The sequence below is a fragment of the Diabrotica undecimpunctata genome, chromosome 4 (genome assembly GCF_040954645.1).
Source record: "Diabrotica undecimpunctata isolate CICGRU chromosome 4, icDiaUnde3, whole genome shotgun sequence".
Classification (NCBI taxonomy): Eukaryota; Metazoa; Arthropoda; class Insecta; order Coleoptera; family Chrysomelidae; genus Diabrotica; species Diabrotica undecimpunctata.
Genome location: NC_092806.1, coordinates 47494351 through 47520483, shown reverse-complemented (window position 1 = coordinate 47520483; position 26133 = coordinate 47494351). Strand labels below are relative to the sequence as shown.

The 26133-nt window shown below is 32.4% G+C and overlaps 1 protein-coding gene and 1 long non-coding RNA gene across 2 annotated transcripts in view; one reads left to right on the top strand and one right to left on the bottom strand.

Moving 5' to 3' along the window:
- Positions 1-1453: 1453 nt before the first annotated feature.
- LOC140438229 (carboxylic ester hydrolase-like) overlaps positions 1454-26133 on the bottom strand; it is a 56149-nt gene continuing 31469 nt past the window's right edge. The window contains exons 8-11 of the mRNA XM_072527930.1: positions 9640-9797; positions 5483-5606; positions 5268-5394; positions 1454-1742 (exon numbers count right to left, since the gene is read on the bottom strand). Coding sequence (XP_072384031.1) covers positions 1568-1742; positions 5268-5394; positions 5483-5606; positions 9640-9797 — 584 coding nt within the window. The 3' untranslated portion in view covers positions 1454-1567. The remainder of the gene's footprint in view (positions 1743-5267; positions 5395-5482; positions 5607-9639; positions 9798-26133) is intronic.
- LOC140438228 (uncharacterized) lies at positions 18396-18919 on the top strand. Its single transcript, XR_011950462.1, has 3 exons — positions 18396-18444; positions 18507-18618; positions 18700-18919. It is a non-coding gene; the product is annotated as an uncharacterized lncRNA (long non-coding RNA).

Genomic DNA, 26133 nt, shown 5'->3' with positions numbered 1-26133 from the left:
TGGCATCCAAAACACTTTTGGCTAAATATATTATATCTCGCAAGTCAAGTGGAAAACCCCCTACCCTCTTTTCGCCGCATATTGCAGCACGCTGTATAATGGTTGTTTCTTTGTTCGCGGAAAATACAGTCTGCTTAGCATTTTGTCTTCCATGTCGACCATTATAGCTGTTATTAAGGGTTTCATAGGGAATTTTATATTCTTTGGCAACGCAACGTAAGGACTATCCTTCCCAGAACTTTCTGAAGGGCATTTTCCACCCTTACTTCATTTTAGTCCTAGTACCCGTTATATGTGGACGAGCACCATATTTTCTTATACAATTTTCAACCATTTTTCCTAAAAAGAAAGCACTAATTTAGGATTTCTTTAGAAAAAATGTTTTCAAATCCGCCCCCGGTGAAGATCCATTTCGCCCACACACCTGATCAAATTAGCCCCATTGTGAATTTTTAAATTTCTTGCGAAAATTATGATACCCTGAAAAATAGCGTGTTTACATATGCTGACAGAAAACATTAACTATTAAAATAATTAGTTAAAATCACACATTTTTTTGTAGTTTTTCTTAGGCACCGGAAAGTTAAGAAGCAAAAGAAACTTATCAAAAATATAGGAATAATTAAAACAAGGTTTTTTCCATAAAAAAATATCACAAATTTCACGCTATCATTGACAATTATCAATTTGAATTATCAATAGTTTCAAAATACGAGTTGAAAAAACATGGTTTCGAGAAAAGCCCATTAAAGTAAACCGGCCCGCTTGAGTGGCCGAATTAACCGCGTGGCGCGCTCCGCTCTCCCCTCTTTTCTACTTACATTAAGGTCGCGCGGACCTTCGGGACTAATACCAAACTACTACTTATATCTCTAATAGAATTCTCTAGCAATTTTTGAAAAATAAAATTGATTTGTTGAAAATTGTTTGGAGGAACCTGATCTCAAAAACTAAAACAGTGTGCACCATTTTTAACATAGTATCCTCTTTCTTAATTGTGTTTTGTTGGTTTTTACCGTGAAATATACTTTTCACATTCCATGTAATTATTTGTGTTTTACTTTTCTCTAATCAATGGTACAATCTCCATAAAAGCAACTTGTACAAGGAACCTTTTAATTCACCCGCTATTTGTGTGATTTGTAACTAAGGGAGATTAGAATAGTATACAAGATCTTTGGTTTTTAATGCCACTTTTAAAAAATAAATTATCATAGTTGCCGCTTTATTGTCTCTTCTTTGAGTTAGAGTCATATTATTCATCAAGAGCACTTTTCTATACCTTGCAGTCAGGCAGATCTGTCAATAACCATGGTTAATTTTATTCTGCTACAAATATTTGAATTATTCAATACCAACTATGCCTCGTATCATTTACATGGGGAGGAGCCCGATGGAAGATAGCTTCATAAGTTAGTTGACTCCAAACTAGAGAGTTATAAAAAAAATAAAAAAAGTTTTCTATATTTATGTAAATTTATGAACAGGAACAAAAACAGTTTAAATGATAAAAAAATGAATGTTTGTATACTAAATAATTCAGGTTACTGTAAGTTGCTATTTTTTTTTAATAAACCCAATAGGGACTTGATAAATGTTCACCCAAAACAGACTTCCACTTTTTGTATCTTTTTGGTTGTGAAGATATCTCCAAAGTAGAATTAATTATAAGGTACTCCATATTTGAAGATTTCACTTTTGGCCATTTTATTAGGTCATCGTCGTCATCAGGAGTAGGATTCCTAAAATACATTTAATGTAACTGATTTTTTAATACTATCAAAGGTATTCTAAAACTAATTATTGAAAAGAAAAGACGAGTAAAAGTTTTTAAACAAAGCTTTTATTTGACATGTACCGGACCTATCGAAGATTTATCAACCAAGGATTTTATGTAGAAAGGGTGGTTTAGAATAAATAAAATTATCGATTAACTACCAAAATCATTGAATTTAATATTGAGATTCCCTTATCCAGAATAAAAAATAGTAACTTAAAATTTTTTTCAAAAGGTTTATGAAAGGTGTATGATTTATGAGCAGCCTTTTTTTACATTCCTACAATAAGTTCGTCTTGTCCAGATGACAACCAGTTTTAGCTGTATTTGAATTTCTTGCTTAGATTATTTTTATATCTAGTATATCCACAACCAGAAACATTAAGAAAATTAATTTTAAAACTAAATATAAATAAAAAAAAATTAATATTTAAATTTTTTTTAAATATTAATTCGTCAAGTAATAACTACTATAATTAGCGTACAAAAATTTAAATAGCAGAATACTTTAAATACAGTTCTGGGAAAATCATAGCAATGGAACAATACCCAATTCCAAAGAATGCTAAAGGAACAAACATTGCAAATTATTATAAGAAACTTATTAACCATTTTGCATAATAGCGGCATCATAAAATACATTAATATTTAATACATATAAGAAAATAGCTTCAGAACAATATTTAATAAATTATCCATAAAGAATGTTAAATTTAAATTGACAGCAAAATGACAAAAAGCATTCGAGACACTGAAAACGTCACTGTCAACTACCTCAGTGATGAATTTCCTAGACTTACCGAAAAGAACAAGTTTAGAACGTGCATTAAGTACTGCTTTAGAAGCGACTTTGTCACCAAAAAGCACACACACACACACAAACAGGCGCGCGTACAACCCAGGCCCGAGGGACATATGTGTGTTCCATTGAACAACGTGACCCACATGTTCGAAGATTAAACCAGTCTCACGTCTTCATAAATTGGTGCATATCTGACTCTCAAGCCTTGCCACCACACCTCCCCATAGTTGTGACTTACGAATGGGGACGCTTATGTACTGAATGTTACTTTGGATGCCCTGGGTAATGGAACATACTTTTATATCTTGGGTGTGCGACTTAACTCCCCAAAACTGTATGATCCGGCTAGAGAGCCGTCAACCAAACTTGATCCAAAAAATCTATCCAAAAAATCTGTATGTTCGCTTACTCAGCCGCCAATTTGGCAAAATAAATTTTGTTCTTCCGCAAAATTACTGGTCACAGAGCCGACGCTTGTAGCACGTGACCTAAATGCTCAGGTTACGCGGCTGTAGGTCCATTTGACTTGCCTGATAGGCTCTTATACCTGATAGGCATCTTGCCTAGTGTGTGTACGTGTGTAAAAGTCGTGAGCATTCACTTAATCTGTAGTTTCGACTGCTGCATTGAAAAGAAGCTTGTTACTTAAAGTCAGGATAAAAAATATTAGAACGAAAAAATTATGGTACGGTGTGCATTTTCAGGTGTATAAGGCCCTCACGCACTCCGTGTATATATTTTTGTGCTTTTTATATTTTTTAGTGTAAATGGTTAGTAAAAAAAAAATAAACATAATTAAATAAAAGAAATAAAATAAAATACTTAGAGGTGGATAAAGGTTATTTTTTTAAAGGTATTTAAAAATCAGCTGGCCCCAATAACATACAAGCGAAACTACTCAAATTAATGGACAACGAATCAATCGCAATATTAACAAAGATACTTAATAACATATACAACTCTGTATATAGAGAAATATCTACAGAATGGCTGAAGTCTATGTTTATTGCACTTTCAGAAATCCAGGAGCCAAAAAATGCGACTAATACCGTACGATAAGCCTCATGACTTATCGTACGGTAAGAGAATTTATAGGCTGTGTAAAACTTAAATTTCCTCTAACCAGTTAGGATTCATAAATGCTCTAGTACGAGAGAGATTTGTTTTTAATACAAGTCTTATTCCAAAGATGCAGTGGCGTAAACTGCGACCTATACGTTTGCCTGACTGATTACGAGAAAGCGTTTGATCGAGTACAGCACGCCAAGGTGATGCAAATTCCGAAAAAATAGTCATCGAAGCTTTGCACGAAACTGAAAAAGTTTATATTCAAAATGGGTACCAGCAAAATAACATCAGATATGCAGATGATACCAAAGTAATTGCGGATAACCTAGAAGACCTACAAGTTCTTATGAACAAAATCATGTATTACAGTCAATATTAAGGATTTAATATAAACACATCGGCACATTACAACTACCTCGGCACCACAATAAATAAAGAATTGACCAACAACCAGGAGATAAGAGCGCGCATCGGAAAATCTAGATCCACCTTCAACCGCATGGGGGCCTTTTTTAAGAGCCTCAACCCTTCTCAGTATAAAAGTAAGAATGCTGCGATGCTTTTCTGTCCTTTATTATGGTATTAAACCTTGGACTGAACGAAGATATGTGCAGAAGATTGAAAGCCTTTGAGATGTGCCTATATCGAAGAGTACTTAAGATCCCGTGGACTCATCAAGTCACAAATGAGGACGTCCTTAGAAGAATAAAGAAGAACCAAAAAGTACTGATCATCATCATATCTCTAAAGTAACAACACTTCGGACACATTATGTAAAATGAATCCAGATATGCCCTACTACAAGCCATCCTGCAAGGAAAAATATTTGGAAAGCGAGCTCGAGGAAGAAGAAGATCCTGGTTAAAGAACCTCAAAACCTGGTTCAACACATCTGTACAGCTTTCACGCGTTTTTATTTTAAAACGAACTAGTCAAACATATTTACCAAAATCCACAAGGAAACTAAATTCCTGTAGCTGGCTGTATACCATGTGTCACAAAAAATTTATTTAAAAATTCCTTTATAAAAGGTATAATCTTAAAAAACTGATTGAAATGACTTTTCAATGAATGAATTAATGACAATGAATATGAACAAGTCCTGGTAGTCACTTGGTCTCAGGACTAGCAACCTCCAGTGGAGTCTTACGTTGCCGTGTTATATAATTTCTATTGTAACTCAAACATTCTAGTTTATAAAGTTAAATAATGTAACTTAAAGTTAATTTAACAATATTAAAAGGGTTTTTACTCAAGAATTTAGTGGCTTAAAACATCTACATCTAGATGGCATGATGATGGAATATGAATTCCAAAAACGTTCTTTGATGTAGCCCGATAAGGTTTTTTAATATTATACCTTTTATAAAGAATTTTATAAATAAATTTTTCATATTTACCAAATTTTTTACTTGCTATTTTTAAAGTATTTTATCTTTTTAAATATTGTAATATTATTGGCGTTATAAACTTACCTACATTATACTTTACCTATACAGTTCTCAGTAGATATAAGGATTAAAATCAATTATAAATCGTTCTGTACCTAATCATTAGCTTTTTGCAACGTACAAAAGTGTGCAACCGAATAACAGTTCTCTTATGAAAGATTGTACTTACATATATTTAACAAAATTTGTCCACATCTTCATCATGCGTTCATGTACCAACTTATCATTTTGTCTGTTGAACTTTTTATCGCCAAACAAATATCTTAATTCAAATGTATGGGCAACATTATCGGCATCTAGAACAATTAAACAATTAAAAAAAGGTAAAAAATTAAACTTTCATTCATTGTTCGGATACAAGACTAAAATTAAAAATTTCGATACCTTCAAACCGAAGCGCTTTGTTTGATCCTCTGTAGGCAAATTCGTAAAGATAAACCGGAGATTTCTTGGATACTAACTCTGCTTGACGTATTATGGGAGTTGAATACAAATTGTCACTAAAGAACTAAAATAAAATAAAAATAAAATTAGTACAAAAACTAAAATGTCTATTGTCATAGGCATAACTTCTTTTCCGCAAAAGAATAGAGAGAAAATGGCATAAGTTTGAGTACTGCAGACATAGGTTTACCTCCTGTTATTTTTTTCAAATAGTACCGACCACATATTGCAAAAAAAGTAGAATGACAACTGCTTGAGGGAGGAATTTAACAATAAGATATTGCCCAAATGAGACATCAATTTCGAAGTAAAACCTTATTTTAACGAAATCTACCAAGTAAGAGCATCTAAGTTTTTTTTTAAGATAACTAGGTCTATGAAACAGTCCTACCAAATCCGAATAACAAAACTAACCAAACATTTTGTTTTTAATTTACATTAGTGTTCGTTAGTAATTATTATTAAATTATCAGAAATTACAAAATTCCTCAAACGAGGAAGTTTTAAGAAGGGCAAATTCTGAGTTACTTAACTTGAGCAAGGTACTAAAAATTGGATATTTGGGCGATATTCTGAGAGGAATATTTTAGTCTTTTGTACTGATTTAACTGTGAGAGGGAGAAGTATTTTTTTGGTCTGATATAAAAATAAATTAATTAACTGCTGAATTGCAATTAGCTGAATGTTTTTTAACTAGCCCCAGTCAAATAAAATATAAAAATTGCAGCGGTAAAAATCAAATATTTGACATCATCGAAATACCCACTACGATGTAAAATCGAAATTGACGCAACAAAATCAGGCAGGAAATACAATTTAAATATATGTGGGTAGATATAACTAGATAAAGAGATATTGGAGAAGTCCGATAACAAGATTGAAGAGAAAATAATCCAGCTGGATCTGTTAATGATACAGTCTGGAAGAACAAGCACCTAAGACAAGACACAAAAGCAAAAACCATAAGACACTGGATGTGTCGGCCCAATACATCCAAAACGAAACAAATTCTAGAAATGACATATATGAGAATACTCCAAAGAATATTCGGGAAAAGCGTACTTGATAGAAAAAGAACGAGAACATTAAAAAGGTTATGTAATGTAGAAGACATAAATACAAGGGTAACAAACCAGAAATAGAAATGAAACGAACAAATAAGCAGACTGTCAGAAAATAGAACAGTAAGAATATCACGAGACAAATCACCAAATGCTCGAAGAAGTATTGAAAGACCAAGCAAGAGATGGTGTCATAAGTTAAATAATGCAGAAGACCAACATTGAAGAAAAAACAGGCCTTAGGAGCCTATATAAAAGGGGGAAAATAGTTGCTAAATACTACATAAATATAACGTTTTTCGGCTTGTAATTACATGAATAAAGTTTGTAAATCGTGTATGTTTTTAGTTAGTTGGATATTTGTATTTATTTTCGACTTTTGCCATTATTTTCTTTATTCTTTTCACTCTAATGCTTTCTATACATTCCAATACACTCTTTTGTATTGATATTAGGTAAGAAAATTTTAAGTTTCTCAACTGGTGCTACTTTTACAAATGTTGGCGGTTATATTAATATAACAATTACCTACTGTTGGTAACTGTGATCAAATATGATTAGGGGTATGGAATTTTCGTTTTTACGAAATAGATGCGAATTTCGGCGAAATTTTGAACACATATGCAATTAATGCGAAATATGGAGTTTTTGTTTATTTCCGCGAAATATCTAGGTGCTCAACTCACCTCTTAATAAGTAGGTAGCTACGAAGATATGGAAAGATTTTACAGAAACTTTTCTATTCTAGTTTTTGAAAGGATTGTTTATTGTCGTAACAAGTGTTGAAACAGAAGGATCTTTTATTGTTTATCATTAAATAAATGAAAACAAGATAAGGCAAGGATATTTTTCAATGTTAATTCTTTGAGAAATATAAATAAGCCAACTGTTATCTGCATTTCGGTCTTTTGTATCGGTAAAAATCGAAGTAGGGATAAAAGTTGGCTAATTCTTATTTTTTAAACATATAAATTAGTCAACCAGGACAATCAGTGCTCATTCCGTCAATTTTTACTGAGTGGGAACGTATCTATCAAAAAAGTTTTCATAGTAAAATAAAGTTACTTAAAGTATCCTCTAAAATGGGACGCCCTAAAATAATTTTGAGTGATCGAATCAAAGAATTTGCAACAGATGGCCTATATTTGTGTGACACAAATATTGTGATATGTAAGTATTGTAATACTCGTTTGGAAAGTGATAAAAAGGACACACTGCAGAAACATGTAAAATCGTCTAACCACATTAACAAGAAAAAATCTATAGCATCTACTTCAGGAACTAAGCGACAAATGTCAATTGCTAGTGGCTTTGCGAGACAGAAACGAGCAAAAGAAGAAAATGATACTTTTGTGGAGGATACAGTTAGTATGTGTCTGAACGCCAACATTCCACTTCATAAATTGGATCATCTAGCCGTGCGTGAATATATTGCTAAATATGTGCCGGGATCAGGGGCTCTTCCATGTGCGGACACTTTAAGGAGAAAGGTAGTACCACGGTTTGGACTGAAAGACAAGCCCAATGTAGTAGTAGCAGACAAAACCTCGGATGGACAAGGAAGATGTATTTTTGCTATTCTCTTCAGAACTATAGATTCTGTACAACATCGAGAATGTTTTTTAGCGTTAATGTTAACTTCCTTGATACTGCCAATGCAATAACGTGTTCACAGGCAATTATAGATACATTAAAAGACTTTGAAATTGATTATTCACAAGTTAAAGGCCTGGTATTAAATTCAGCAAGATACATGTATGCTTGCTTTAACCTATTAAAAATTCTAATAGGGCCACATATCTTACATTACCAGTGTTGGGTAAGTTAATCTTGTTGGTGATGTTTTTGTAGGAGAGTTCAAGGAGTAAGGAGTTTTTACATTTTTACAGCAAAAGTCAAGTTAGCCTTTTAACTTTCAAGAAAAATTAAGAATTCTTACTTGAATTATTTAAAAGAAAACGTGCCCAATCTCCCAGCAAAAGTTTATCCAGTACCAGTTGTAACTAGATGGAACTCTTGATTCTCAGCAGTGTCGTATCTAAGTAAATATCTTAATCACATACTCAATTTTTTTGATGTGTGAGAGAATGAAAATTCCAGTATTATATTCCTCAAAGACAATTACGCAGATGAAACTTTCAGACGCAAACTAGAAATTCAAATGACCTTCACCACCGAGTTCTGTCCAAAATTAATGAAATGAATAGACGATTTGGAAGGAGCCAGTTATCCATTCACTCATCTTTTATGGAACAAATTAGAGGACTTATAATCGTTACTTGAACACCATTGCCAAGGTTATTTTGATGTGAAAACATCTCGACTGCTCACTGAAAATAAAGAAATTGACGCTATACTGAAGGAAATGCTTATGAAAGCAAACAACAAAGCCTTTAATAAACTAACTCTTCATATGACTTTAAAAGACACAAACCAAGCTTTCTTACACATTGGACAGTTATTTAACCCATGTATAGCTCAAGTTTTACTGTGAACCCGAGTGTACTCTCAGATAGCTTTTCTAAAATTCCTTTTTTTTTAGAACAATGACGCAATTGCAGTACATATATGGATATACTCACTTTCATAGATTAATCCTTCAATTGTTAGGATTGTGTGAAGGATATTTTTCTTGCTATACAGTGCAGTTTTACGTCATTTTCTAAACCAGCATTACAGATCTGGAGTCCAACGAACAGCGTAGATGCAGAACGATTCTTCAGCAAATATAATATTGTAGTTACAGATCGAAGAACAGCTCTTAAAGAGTCGAATGTCGAAATTATAACGATGTTAGCTTTTGATTATTGTTTTTTGTTGTTTTACTCGTAATTAAAATTAAATGCATAATTTTGTAGTTATAAAAAAGTAAATGCGAAATTCATGTTTTTTATTTGCGAAAATGCCGTACCCCTAACTTTGATAAATTGCAGCACCTGAGATATTATCCACAAATAATGTCAGGTATCATGATAATATACCCATTACTTTTTATTACTCATTTAAAAACTAAAAAATTAAAACTAACGCACTTACTTCCAAGAGTAATCCTTTGTTGTCTTTAAATGAGGAAGTATATATTGCTCTTAAATCTTTTCCAGCTTGAGTTTTATCTTCTACATTAAGGTTATCAAATACCAGAGTTTGAGGATTGTTATCTATTCTTGAGGCAAAATTTAACGCTGCTACATAATCTGAAATAATATTTTTAGTACTAGGTAAAAACATGCTACGTATGTACATTGTACATACTATGTAAAAACTAAATAATATGTTAGATATATACCAAATACAAATGAGGATCAACTAAGCAGAAAGCAATAAATTCATTTTTAGACATTTTTTAAGTAACTACTACAAAGTACTTGGACGCTAACAAAAAGAGAAACAAATAAATTACTGGTGTGGGAACGTAAAATTCTTCGAATGATATATGGCCCTTGTAGAGACAGCGTGACAAACGAATGGAGGGGCAGATACAATAACGAGCTAGAGTCTCTATTCGGAAAAGAAAATCTAGTCAGATATATAAAGGCCAATAGATTCAGATGGGCAGGGCATGTGATACGTAGTAACGACATTCGCCTTATAAACAATGTGTTCTGGGAAAGGCCAGAGGGAAGAAGGTCTGTAGGGCGGCCTAAAAAAGGTGGATAGATGCAGTCAAAAAAGATCTACAGAAAATGGGAGTGCGACAACCGGATTTACTGGCACAGGACCGACAAACATGGAAACCAAAGTACTTGGTTTAGGTCAATCTACATTGTGAACTATTAATTTCAGGAAATGTGCTTTATTTCCAATTAGCCCATTCTGGTTATACAAATATCATCGATTTCACGGCAAAATTTTTCGCAGATATCTGAAGCTTTTAAGACATAGGTGGGGATTACTAGATGACGAATAAATGAAAAGTTACTCGTATTTTTACCTTGCGTTTTTTTAAACAATAATTTGTGGCAACAATTTGATTTTTTGTCTATAAGTATTTTCCCTTATATTTTAAATAAACAATATTTATATCATTTGTTTTATGTCAAGAATATCTTTATTTTCTCGTTTTTCCAATTAAAATGGATAAATAATTTACGGAGATACTTGCAAAAAAGCAGTTTTTTTGCACTAATTTATAAATTTTATTAATTTTTTTATTAACAAAATAAAATGTTATTGATACATTTGAACATCGAGGAATTACCGTCTTTTAAATTTGTGCGAAATTTCCCCCGATCGGTCAAATAGTTTAAAAGTTATTTAATTGATTTATACTTAAGGCTAATTATTTAAACTATTGAACTTGCCATATGACTGATGCTAGACACATTTAGCAAATTTCATAGGATTCTTTAAGCCCCGTATTTATAGTCGGTACTCAAGCTCGTGCTTGAGCACGTGCTCCGCCAAGTCGAACTTACGTCAAAGTCATGCTCAAGTATTTGTTGTGTTCTATAAACGATACTTCGGGTATTCTCGTACAAGATTGATCTCAAGCACGAAAATTAGGGATTTTAAGTAAATTTGATTGGTAACATCCAACAAAAGGAAGATTCTGTCAATTATTATCATTGTCACTAAACGATTTTTAGCGCCAAATTTAACTTTATTGAAGAAGAGGCATGTTGTGTATTAAAAAAAATTAATTTTTAATAAATTATTTTAAGATATGTAATATATTATAAAAAATATGCATTCGAGGGAATAAATTTCAGTTATGTGCATTTTTAGATGAGCGGAAATTGTACTAAATATGCAGTTTATTCAACAAAAGGAAAGGTGTTTATAATCCAGCTGGTAAAGAAAATAATACTGTAGAGAATAAAAGGATCGACGGTGCTTCCTTAATGAAAAAATAAGGGTTGTGAGTACAAATACAGCCTATTATATAACTGCCAGCCCAGGGACGTATTTATGGGGGGGGTTTAGGGGGTTCAAACCCCCTCCTTGCAGTCCATGCAAAACTATTACTTTTAATCCAATATTACATGTATAAAAAATAAAAATAAATTAATGAGTCAGCGCACGGATGCTGTCGGTCCGCAGTAGCAGCGTAGATACAGATAAACTAATACCTATTAGAATTAGAACGCTATTAGTAGTTATATCACCGTACACCTATTCCAAATAGTAGGTTCACTCTTTTGATCTCGGCTCTTGCCGAAAGATTTTTTGCCGGTAGTCATAAATGATAGGGTAAATGCACCAGTTGTTGGCCATGTGCTAGTTATTGGCCTACTAATATGTTTTGATTAGAATTAGGAAAATGTTGGTATTTTGTTAATTCTAACTACTTTTTTAAAGTTTGCCAACATGTCTTCTAGAGTATGACACATCTAGTTTCAAGGTAACCATTAAATTTTAGTCAGTATTCGATGTTGAATGAGACACTGTTCTGTGCCGCTAGTTTGCAACCGAAATTTTGTTATTTACCTATAGAAACTTGTGTTGGTCGGTAAGTACTATATACTGCAATTTACTTTCTACTTTATATTTTATGTTTTTGTGAGAATATAGTGTATGTCCTCTTCCAAACTGCATAACGAATATAACGTTATTTATACAAATAACGTAAATTTTAAGGTGGCCAACTACTAATACATGAAATTATCAATGTATCAGTTATTGGCCTAGATGGCCAATAACTCAAACATTAGATTTTGTAAGAATCTAGTGATTGACATATGTTAATAACTAGTGTTTTATATGTGGCCAATAACTAATTAACATAAATTAGAAAATATGCCAAAACGATCTAAAACTGAAAACAATTAAAAAAAAAAGTATTCCGAAGACGATGTTAAAAAAGCGTTAGAGTTAATTAAAAATGGTATGAGTGAGCGAGAAGCCTCAAGAATGTTTAATATTCCCAGAGCCACTATAAGTTACCGGAAAAGTGAAAAATTTCATTACAAGATAACCCATGGACCAGATCCATTTCTTTCGAAGGATGAAGAGGAACAACTGAAACTCTGGATTTTTCATTGTCAAAATAGAGGATTTCCTGTTCGTGTTGACGACATTAAGGACTCCGTTAAATCATTTTTAGAGAGTAACCCTAGAGTTAATCCATTTGTTGAAAATAGACCAGGTAGAACATGGCTATCAGCATTTCTAAAGCGCAATCCCAACATTTCGCTAAGGACTTCAGAGGGAGTGACATCAGCAAGTTCAAACATTAACCAAAGGGATATTACCAAATGGTTTGACAACATAAAATCTTATCTAAATAAAAAAGGACTTTCAGACGTTCTTCAAGTCCCAACAAGAATCTTCAATGGTAACGAGACATGTTTTTATCTATGTCCCAAAAATAAAAAGGTTTTGGCTATGAAGGGTTCCAGAAACGTCTATTAAATTGAACATAACCCAAAGGTTAACTTAACAGTTATGTTCACATTTTCTGCAATAGGCAATATTTTACCTCCTATGATAATTTATCCCCATAAAAGATTGCCAAATGATATACTAAGTACTGTGCCGAATTCGTGGGGTGTTGGTTTAACTGAAAATGGTTGGATGGACAACAAAAACTTTTATAAATATATTGGAAATATATTTAACCCTTATTTAGATCGAAATAATATTACACGTCCGGTGATACTTTTTGTTGATGGGCATAAAACCCATTAAACTATACAGACAAGTCAACTTTGCACAGATTTAAAAATTATTTTTGTAGCTTTATATCCTAATGCCACGAGATTATTGCAACCAGCGGATGTGGCTGCATTTAAGCCTCTAAAAACATTTTGGAACAAAGCTGTGCTTCAGTTTAGGAGAGACAACCCCCAAAAAGTGTTAACGAAAGTACAGTTTGCCCCTGTTTTAAAATCTGCTATAGATAGGTTAAATCCAGATGTTATCAGAAGTGGGTTTAGGGCATGCGGTATATTTCCTTGGAATTCTTCTGCTCTTGACTATTCAAAATATTTTGTGAAAGAATTTGAAACTGAAGATAATCTGAATAAGTACAATGATTTACCAACACTTATTGATCCAAATACAACAATTTCTTATAAATAATTTTTTGAAATAGTTGGCAATGACAAAATTAAAGAGCTTTGTCGAAATAATTGTAAAACTCTATCTGATGATTACCAAATATTGAAACAAATCTTTTTAGCATCGGTAAAAATTTCTACAAACGACGAACAAGAAAATATTTTAGACGAAGAAGTAAAATTTTTAGATACAAGTGAAGTAATTTTCGATATAAATGATATACCTGTAATAATAGATGATACTGAAATTGTAAACATTCCTAAAATCGAGAACGAAACCTTGATGGTACCTGAGAATGAAATTTTCAACATGCAAAGAATACAAGAATATACAAATCAAGCTGAATCAAGTTTGACAAAAACGGTTAAAAAAGGTCAAAAAACCAAAAAACCCGAGAAATCCCTAAACATTTCTGAAAATATATCTGTAAATGCTACAAATAAATCTATTGTGACTTACTTAATATGGCCAGATACTCTAGTACGAAAAGGAAAGAAGGAAACTCAAAAGCTTCCATTTGTTCTAACTTCATCAGATAGAAGAAAAATAGAAAAAGAAAAAATGGAAAAAAATTAGAAGAGGGGCGTAAAAAGGAACAGAGGAAACTTGAAAGAAAAGAAAAACAGAGTATTAAGGAAAATCAAAAAAAAAATAAAAAGCTCGAAGAATAAAAATCCCAAAAAATTAGCTAAAACTTTTAAGTCTGAAGAGCAAAGTAGACAACCCATAGAAATGACCTTAACAAAATTAAAAAAAGGTGTAAAAGTTCACATTATCATTGAAAATTATCAAAAAAAGATAAAAATGCATTGAAAGTGTTTTCTCCTCTAAACCAGGAAAGTAGAAGTAACAATATTGAGGTTTTTGAGCCACCACTACCTGAATTTGTCAAAGTTCCTATACCAGAATCTCATTCTCACACAAAATCATCAAGCTCTGTAAATAACCAAGATAATATTGACATTTTCAACCATTCAACTACACCAGAAGTGAATTTGAGATTATATCCGCAAATATTTCTCGCCCACACTAAATCTCCAAGCCCTGAGAAAAAAATTGTACCCAAACGGAAATTATTTGATGATAATACAGATCAGTCCTCAACAAAAATTACAATTCTATCTGATAATTTATTATCAAATATTCCTTCACACTTTGAAAATCGAAACTTGGTATCAAACGTTCTTCCGCGTTTTAAAAATAAAAACTTGGTATCAAACATTCCATCACATTTTAAAAACCAAAAAGTTACTAAAGGTGCGTGTTATCTATGTGTACTAAATATTACAGAGTGTAAAGAAGGCATTAGATGCCAAATGTGTCTTAGAACATATCATGTAACTTGCATAACAAGATTCTATGGCGACACAGATCAAGTATATGTTTGCGAATCTTACCAAAATAAAAAATAAAAGTTTACTTTGACATGTGTCTTTTTTTGTGTCCACATTCATCACAAAATCCTTGCTTACCCAAACACCTACCTATCTATCTATTTTAACTTACGAATTATTTGGTAAAATATCTCTTTAAAAAATGATGGCCAATCACTAACGCATATGGTGTCAATAACTGGAACAGGGTGGCCAATAACTGGTTCATTTGCACGTTTACAAAAGAACACATATAAAATATTTTCACACATGAAATATTAACGTAATAAAATTTTGCAATATGTAGAAATAATAATAAAATTCCATGGTGTTAAAAATAGTTACAATAGGCCACAGTGACAAAACATTTCATAGATATATATCGACGTGCTCTCCTTAAGAGGCCAATAACTGGTGCTCTTACCCTATTGAACGCTCCGCAAATACATTGAACGGTGCCTGAACGATAGAAATTTAGAGTGGACTGACCGGTGAGAATTTGGTAGGTACGGGGCGTGAGACGACGGGGGCAGGTAAACCGGCGCTAAATCGAGAGTGACCCAACTTATTTTATCACTGAACGGTGGTTATATATGAGTCGCAGTCTAGTGCTGTCTGTCTAGTGCCAGTCTTGTTTGTCGGCCGGCCGGTGCATATGTGGATTTGTGTATTGTTTTCTTTATTTTGTTGCTATCGTACAAGTACAAATCCAGTAAACTGTTGTATTTGTCGAAATTTTTGTGGTGTTTGTGTAAGTATCTACAGTGTCGTTACGTATATATAGATAATATAATAATTATTATTTGGATATTGCTTAATATTAATGTTTTAGTGAAAGAAGTATGAAACGAACTTTACAGCAGTCGCTTTTGGGATTTTTTCCAAAGAAGGGGAAAACTAATGATGAACCGAATCCTCAAAACGATAAAATCCTAACTACGCCGAGTATGGATATTAGTACAGATGGGGATGCTCCAACTCCCTCCACCTCAGATAGAAACAGAGAACCAAGCAATGGTAAGTTACTTTAATTTTAATCTCTCACCATTTTAAAGCATTTTTTTTAGCTGGTCTGGATTCTGGTATGGACTACGATTTTGGTAAATATTTATCAAATAATCCAAAAAATGACGAAGAAAAATTAACAGTTTTAAAAGAAACTTGGACCCCTCCAGAGACTTTTAAGTTCCCCGTCTGTGGTAAAAGAAAACTTTGTTTTCAACGTCATTGGACCCAAAAGAATCCATGGTTAGTATATTCAAATATGTTACAAGGATCATTATGCAAAATGTGCGTTTTATTTGGACAGACCGAAGGTGGTCGCGGTGATCAAAAACTTGGAAGTTTTGTCACAAAACCATTTAATAACTGGAAAAAAGCTCTGGAAAAAATGGAACATCATCGAAATACAAATTATCATAAATATGCTGTTGAACGGGCAAGAAATTTTGTAAGCGTTATGGAAGGTCAAACTCGTGATATTACAGAGTCGTTTAATGAAGAAAATAAAAAAATTGCCCGAGAAAATAGAGAGAGGCTATGTGCCATAGTGGACACAATCTTATTTTGCGGACGGCAGGAATTGCCTTTGAGAGGAAATCAAGACTCTGGTGAAATCGGTATTATAGATCCTCTACATAATGACGGTAATTTTCGTGCACTACTTCGTTTTCGTGCGCAAGCTGGTGATGAAGTACTTAAAAATCACCTTATTTCTCAAAGCAATCATTCTCGGGCTATGTACACATCGTCCGTCGTTCAAAATGAAATTATTGATTTGTGTGGAAATGCTGTTCAGGAGCAAATAATAAATAGAGTGAAACAATCAGGTTTCTTTGCTGTACTTGCTGACGAAACTCAAGACATTTCGCGTCACCAACAACTCTCACTTTGCCTTCGGTATGTAGACTGCTCTTCTGGAAAGGCACTTATTCGAGAGGATTTCATTGAATTTATACACGTTGATGAAGTAACAGGATTAGCTCTAGCTACGACAATCATCGATAAACTTAAGTCGTTTGGATTAGATTTGGAGAATTTAGTTGGCCAGGGCTATGATGGTGCGGCTGTGATGAGCGGACGATTTAAAGGAGTAAGAACAATAATCATGGACAAATATTCTCGAGCACTATTCGTACACTGTGTGGCGCACACATTAAACTTAATTTTGGGTCATTCATGCGAGATCCCTGCAATACGAAACTGCATCGGAACTATTAAAAGTATAATTAACTTCTTTCGGCAATCTGCACTCCGGGATGGACTTTTAAAAAGAACTGCGGACGAGATTGAAGCACCTCATTCAACGCTTATCTCGCTTTGTGAGACACGCTGGACAGAAAAACATACAGCCGTCGAAAGATTTGCTGAGATGTTTCCTGTAGTAAATTCCGTGCTTCAAGAACTTCAAGAATCTGGAAGGGAAATTGCAACCCAAGCTTACCAGTTACAAGTCGCAATGGAAAACAGTCAATTTATAGTTTCACTAACTATTTTAAGGAAGGTTTTCTCCTATACGTCAAGCTTAAACCGAACCCTACAAAAAGTCAATGTAGATTTAACCGACTCTTGCAGTTACGTAAAAACAATAAAAACCACTTTACAGAACCTTCGTAACGAACGTGAATTCTCAAATCTTTTTGAGGAAGCAAAAAAATTAATTTCAGCAGATATAACTGTTCCAAGAGTAAGTAGGAGACAATTGAACCGCAATAATATACCAGGGGACACTGCTGAAGTTTACTATCGGCGAAATATATTTTATCCATTTATAGAACATGTAGTGACCGAGCTTGATGCTCACTTTAAACCTCACGAAGAAGCAATTTCAGGAATTCAGTTGCTTCTACCAGATCGCACCCAAAATACTGAGAGAGCAAAGAAATGTATAGCAGGAATCGGAGAAATATTTCTCAGGGAAGTTGAAATAAAACATTTAGTAAGTGAGTATGAGCTTTGGCACAACCACTGGTGCAATCAAGAACAGCCGTCTACTGCACTAGAAGCTATGGACCGATGTGATGAAATTTTTTTTCCAACGGTTAGGAAACTTCTTCAAATTTTAGCAACACTTCCAGTATCTACTGCCACACCTGAACGTACTTTTTCATCACTTAAACGGTTAAAAACTTATCTTAGAAATAGAATGGGAGACGAGAGGCTTACAGGATTAGCTCTCATGAGTATTCATCGGAATGTGACAATAGGTCTAAATTCCTCAGAAATTGTAAATAAGTTAGCTGAAAGAAGGAAGAGAATGAATTTAATTTTGTAAAACGGTATTTTAAGTTTTAATAAAATTTTTAGAAATTTGTTTTTATTACTTTTTTCAAAGGTATTTTAAAACCAAGCCCCGGTTTTACTTAATTTGGAAATTAGGATCCCCCCCCCCCCATTAAAAAACTATAAATACGTCCCTGTGCCAGCCTGAGGCAGATATATTAAGGACTTCAGAACAGCTACGAAAAATGTAAAACAAATTGAAACAGAGGTAAAATACTTTTAATTATTTAAGCAAAGTTTTTGTCGTAGAAAATGCAGAGAAACAACAGCATGCTGGCTACAGGTGATGACCCTTTGAAAAAACCAAAGCCTGATGTAGTGCTGGAGTTTGTGAAAGTTGCTGTTCCCGACATATAGATATGTAAGCATCGACTGTCCCTGGGACAGCACAGTATTTGGAAAAGGTAAATTTACTATATACTCACACTTAGTATAATTGCAGGACAAAAGGATGCCCACCAGCTAGGAGGACATGTTAGTGTAATTACAGTAACATCAGAAGTATCTGACTTCCTCCATTGCTTTTCCAGTTCAAAATAAAGAGTTGTTATGTATGATAATTTTGATAAATCTTACCTGTACATTTAATAATAATTTCAAGTAATACTTGTAATATGACACCTGTTGTTCCTAGAGAATGTCAATGTTCTTTAAATGGTAAGTAATCTTAAATGTACTTATGGCAATATGTAATAATAATAAACACTACTAGGTACCAATGAAGTAATGTCTATTATAATAGCAAATAAAAAACGTTTGCCAAAAAAAGGTTTGAATTATTCCAAAGGTTAATAGTAATCCATAGTTATGGATTTTTAAAACAATCATTTATATATAACTATTCTTATTTTGTACTTAATGTATGTATTATATTGAAAACTGTTAAAAATTCTAAATGTAAATACTAGTTGTGTGTATATTTTTTGGTCATTTTATTTAATGTATACTATGGTGGTTGTAAAGCGATTATTATATTTTTTATATTTAACAAGCATGATATTCCATTTTTTAGTTTTATAAATTGTTACTTTCAAATTTACTTATCGTGAAGGTTTATAAATATATTTTTAAATAAAGAATATTAATATTTTAAATGTGTAATTAATTTTAAATTTGATAAGGAAAGGTTTTATGAAAGGAATAAACACTTATTTAAAAGGAGGGAGACAACTTGAAATCAATAAAGATATACTTGCCTTAAAAGATATACTTGAGTATAGTATAACTCTCATTTATTTTAAATTACATATAAAAAATACATTTTGACAAATAAAATAAAAAAGAATTACATTTAACATAATATAAGTATTCAATAATATATTCACATTCTCATGCATAACATTGTTGAATAAAAGTCTCCTAAAATTTAAACCTTGTTCCACATCATTAACATTTCTATTTACTGGCACATCAGTATTTTCTAGAAAATCATCATCACTATCAATATTTTCCTGTAAAGATATATTGCAGAGTACTACTGTAGCACTTATTATTGCAAGATATGTATTTAATTTCATTTGTAGGCCTCATTGCAGACAGGGAAACCATATTTTCCAGGTTCTAAATAGCCTTTTGGTAACATTTCTTACATGTGTGCACTATTATATCTATTTTGTTGATCATTAGCTAAAAATATATCTCTATCAAATAACCTATTTTTTTGTTTAGCCTATTATCAATAAATACCTTGCTTTAATACTGGAGTAAGTAGATAGTGCCTGTGCTGCATGCATATTCACTATTCATAATAATTCACCTATTAATAATACTGGAATTTGTCCTGTTTCCATTTTAACTCTTATCAACTTTGATCAAATATTAAGCTGCCATGACTTTATCCTGGATGTTGAACAACAATATCCATAAATCATCGCAAAAAAACAAAAAAAAATATTGTATTGAAAGCGAATTGAAAAAAATATAAAAATAAACAAACAAGTTAGGTTAGGATCCCGTGCTCAAGGCAGGTCGATCCGATGCTTGAGCACGAGCTGTCATTTTTGTGTACTCAAGCCCGATTTCGTACTTGAGATTCGTTTATAAAACACAAAAACGACTCAAGGTCGACCTCAAGCATCGACCGATACTTGAGTACCGACTATAAATATGGGCCTAAGACTTAAACTATCTCAGAAGTTAAATGCATATTTTGTTTTCATTGAAATAATTTACAAAATAAACGTTTGAAAAAGGGGTATGTTTTTTACTTATAAACAATTGTAATAACTTATTGAATCTATAAAATTCATCAAATTTTTCGAAACTTACAGCCTTTCGAAACGAAGGTACTTTCGAAAGATCGACATAAGAAAGTGGAGGGGAAACTGTTTCAGCTCCACGCTCCAAAATTTCGTCAGTCTCAGTGTAGTGGCTTTACAAAGCAATATACTTATACTTCTTTGAGTAAAATATTTTGTGTATTTTGAACAAAAAAGTTTTAACTAAACGTATTTAATTACTTTTTGATTGAAGATTGTAAGTAATATTTAAAACTATTGAATGAATAATTAATTATAATAAATAATTATAAAAAAAAAACACAACGATACACTTTCTTTAAGTGATTTAAGATACTTACAATTCAGCAGAAATATCGATAAATACTTTTAAACTAGAAACTCTGCCACCAACTGAAAGTGCAGAGAAACAGCATGTTCTTCGGGTTTACTCTTAATTACAAATGTGGTTAGGTAATTAGTTAGATGCTTGTGCCTATGGTTGGAGACAAAGTGCCACAGGTTTTAAACCAATTTATACTCTAGATAATTTAATTCCCGAAGAGACATTAAAGAACATTACATGCAAATGCACCACAGGTTGCAAAACTACTAGATGTGGGTGCAGAAAACGTGGTTTGAATTGTACAAACTTGTGCGTAAATTGTACTGAGGAAGAAGTAGAGGAGAAAATATGCTGCAACCTCGGTACAGTTACGTTTGACGACGACAGTGATTCTGAAAATGTATATTTAGAGACTGATTTAATAAGTGAAGATTTAATAAGTGAAGACAAAGAACCTGCAAAAAAAAGGTTCAGAGCTGACAGTGAAGTCGAATGAATTAACCAAATTTTAACTTTTAAACCAATGTATGTAAAGAAAATAAAAAAAGTAAAATTCAATAAACATTGCAAAATTTAATAAGACAGGTGATGAAAAAATCGACTTATTTTATCAAAGCAGTAACGCAGATTAGATTAATATTGTATATCATATTTGTACGAAAAATAGAATAAAAATCAATATTGTTAATTATAAAAATACAAACAATTATAATGAATATAACAAATATAATAATATAATGTGTAAAAAATTACCTGAAATTTAATTTATAAAATATATAAGTATTATTACATCCTTGATATGAAATGAAAAAAAAATATATGTTGATTTTCCGGGATTTTCCGATATTTCTGGGGGGAGGGGGTGAAAATTATGTCATCATTATTAATACTGCGACAGTCTATTCCAGCCAAATTTAAAAAAAAGTCAGTTTTTACGGTGAATTTCAAATGGACTCAATTTTTCCGAGATTTACCATATTTTGCGGCCAGTGAAAACTATGTAGTTATTCATATTTTGACGAGCTACCCCAGAATAAAAAAAGAGGCTACCAGCTACAATGGAAGCCGAGATAATGTAAATTTTTTCTACGTGTTTCAATTTAAAGTTCCGATGTCGAAAAAAAAACGGAGCTGAAACAGTTATCCTCTTCACTTTTCTATGTCGATCTTTCGAAAGTACCTTCGTTTCGAAGGGCTGTAGGTTTCGAAAAATTGGATGAATTTTATAGTTATAAGTTTCTATTTAAAGTTTAGATTTTCATTAAAAATTTGTGCAAATTTTACTTCTTAATGTTTATATACAATGGAGATAAGATTTTTTAAAAAATAGTTGCTAACTTCGTTCCTATTGGTCATAGGTTTTTTTTAATGTGAGTTTTTTTACCAGCTATTCAATGGTTGCACGTACAAGTCTGTAGCTTAAAAAATATAAAAGTTATTACAATTGTTTATAAGTAAAAAACATACCCCTTTTTCAAACGTTTATTTTGTAAATAATTTCGATGAAAACGCAATATGCATTTAACTTCTGAGATAGTTTAAGTCTAAAAAAATCCTATGAAATTGGCTAAATGTGTCTAGCATCATTCATAGGGCAAGTTCAATAGTTTAAATAATTATCCCCAGGGATAAATACATTAAATAACTTTTAAACTATTTGACCTATTGGAGGAAAATTTTGCACAAATTTAAAAGACGGTAGTTCCTCGACGTTTAAATGTATTAATAACATTTTATTTTGTTAAAATAAAAAATTAATAAAATTTATAAATTAGTGAAAAAAAGTGCTTTTTTGTAAATATCTCCGTAAATTATTTATTAATTTTAATTGAAAAACGGCAAAATAAAGATATTTTTGATATAAAAAATGATAAATATTGTTTATTTAAAATATAAGGGAAAAAACTTATAGACAAAAAATCAAATTGTGACCATAAATTATTGTTTAAAAAAAACGCAAGGTAAAAATTCGAGTACCTTTTCATATATTCATCATCTAGTAGCCCCCACCTATGTCTTAAAAGTTTCAGATATCTGCGAAACATTTTTCCACCTTTTTTTAACCAGACTGGGCTAAATATATTTAGTGCTACATAAATAATTCAAAACCAAACAAAAATGCATTAAATTCCATTTTAAGACCAAGCAAACTGACATAAATCCATCATATTTAACCAAACTGCAATAAATGCTTGAAAAAATATTTTTGAGAAAGTTTTGTTCAGTTTGCGCAAATTACCAAAAGCCTGCAATCACAGTTCTCTTGTGAGAACTGTGATGCGTTACAGAATTTTGTTATGCGTTAGAATGTATTTTGTTTACCAAAGTACTTTGAAGGGAGTTGTTTGTTTGTACAGTTGCATCAGACACTGCATGTTAATTTACTAAAATGAAGGACGTTATATCCTAGTATTTCTGTAAAAGATGGTAATAAGGGAAGTCGAAAAAGAATGGCTAAAGTGTCTAAAAGATCGGTTGAAAAAAGTAAAAGGTGAAAACACATTAACATTTAATATTTCTAATAGTTTTAAATGGTGATTTAAATTATTTGTGTCTCTTATAAGATGATTAAGGTAATCTTTATAAGCTACAACTGATAAGTCGGAGCAAGATACAAAACTATGTATTATATTATTATATTATAATATTCATTTAATACTCTTTATCATGTATTTAACACCCATAAAGGGTACCAGACGCACAAGAGTTTGTCTAAAATTTTTGTCAACAGGTCTAGAAATTAATGAGCGAAGAGTAAATACAGTTTGTAAAAACAACGACACAATACTGTTGCACTAAAAAAAACGAAGAGGGGGAGATAAGGTTTTACATAAAACATTAAAGATAAAGAAAAATATTATTGAATTTATTGGAAACCTAAAAGGCTGCGAAAGTTACTATAACAGATCAAAATCAAAGAGGATCTATTTATCTGCCAACCTAAATATATCAAAATTGCATAAACTCTGTAACTCACAATGTACAGATAATAACCATATTTCCAGTTTGACGATGTTTGCCAATATTTTTAGAATAACATTCTATATCGGATTCTCTTTCCTTGCATCTGATTGCTGTTCTCTGTGTACTTGATTAAAGCAAAAAATTAAAATAGCAAAGGATGACAAGGAAAAAAATGACTTGATGTTACCGTATAGAATTCATAATAAAAGAGGCAAAGCTTTTTATGAGTTAGCAAGAGAAGTAAGTGCCATCGGATTCAATTACCTTTTGCTTTGATATGCAGCAAGTGCAGCCCCTTCCACGAACACTTTTTATGCTCAACAAGTGAGTTTTTACTGTGTGAGTTTTATGCTGTGTCGACATGCACGCTAAAAGTTCCGTATGTTACACATGGACAAAAGATATGGCTGGACAAGGATCGATGGAAGTATCATCTGCTTTACTTTGTCATTTGGATTTATTAAATCTTGAAATTAAACAAAAAATTCATTTATTTTGTGACGGATGTGAAGAGCTAAATAAAAACGACCATGTTATCCTTGCCCACTATTATTGACTGAAAAAAAAAATCGCCTGAAAACCTCATCTTTCACATTCCCTGTTAGAGGTCACAGCTTTTTACCAGCAGACAGAGTATTTGGGCGCGTTGAAGAGAACTTAAGAAAATGTGCTTCTCTAAAGACAAAAGAAGAATATAAGAAAACTAACCGCTGTTTTGGAGCTGTTAAAAGCCTTTCATCTAATTGGATTCTGTATGATGTTAAACAAATGCAATCCTATTTAAAAAAAATTGATTGAATATCAGATGTTAAAAGAATTATATTGAAGAAAAATCATCCTTCACCAATAACCACTACTTGCTTTGAACACTTTAGGTTCGAAAGTAACTCTGAAGTTCCTAAAACGTTGCTTTATAAAGGTAAAAGAGATTCAAAGTTGACATCAGAAACCGCCAGATTATAAAGATCACTAAAAGAAAACAAAAGTCGTTAAAACATTTACTGATACAAGAATTTGAAAATACGTGGGAAGAAGAAGAAGACCTTAAATGGTAAAAAGACATTCTAGAAAACCGAGAAGATGACACCGCTAATGAAGGTGGTAAAGAAACAGGCCTACATATCTGAGAAGCTTGGTTCATTAGGCTTACGGTCCTATAGTCTTCACAAACTTTTGCTCCTGGTTTTTTAGGCAATGGTACGAACTCCGATTTGAGTCACTCTACTGGTATTTTTTCTGACTTATGTATTTCATTAAATATTTCAGTTAGTATTTTTATTTGTTCTGCATCTAACAGCTTCAGCAGTTCTACAGGAATGTCATCAAGTCCCGGTGCCTTTCCATTCTTTATTTATCTGAGGGTTGCCGTTATTTATTCTTGTAGGATTTTGGGACCTAAATTTTCTCTAATAGTGGGTTCTTGTATTGTTCTAAGGTCGCGGAAAAGTTTCTTTATGTATTCTTCCCATACTTTCTTTTTATCTTCTTTGGTTATGGCAAGATTGTCTTCATCATCTGTTATTTTTCCGCTGTTGCATTTTCTGAACATTTTTATAAGACTATGCAATAATCGGTACTGCTCTTGCAACCTACAAATAATACAGAAACTTTGTACTAGAAAAAATTTGTACAGAATATCAGGTCACGTTTAGATATCTTATGTATCTGGGATAAGCGAATTTTCTCTTGGGAGGGATTGCAAGCCGCATATCTTCTCTGGACATCAACCAGCTTCGTATTTTATTATAATTTTTAATTTAATATAATTTTCCCTTTAGAGTAAGTGCTGAATGGCTGAAATCTCAATTATAATAGTATAATTTTTTCACCCAGAGGGAGCGAGAGCTACATGGCAAGTTTCTAATGAAAATATTCCATCGTCATCATAAGTGGCTCGACAATCCGTTGTGGATCTTGGCCTGCTCACAAAGAACTCGCCACTTCTGTCGATTCCTGGCAACTTCCGTCCATCTTCTGACCCCTAGAATTTGTAGGTCTTTTTCCATATTATCAATCCATCTCCATTGTGGTCGTCCTCTACTTCTTGTGCCCTCTGGTTTTAAAAATGTTAAGCTCTTCGTGTATTCGTGATCTGACATATTAGCAATGTGTCCAGCCCATCTGCACTGTAACGAATGTCACAATATCTGGATCGGTGTATAACTGATATAGTTCAAAGTTGTATCTTCTTGGACCATTTTCATTTACGGCCCCAAAAATCTTTCTAATAATTTTTCTCTCAAAAATACCAAGAATTCTTTTATCATTTTGAGATAAGGTACACGTTTTAGCCCCATATATCAAAACCGGTCTTATTAAGGTCGTATATATATTGAGCTTTACTGCACGT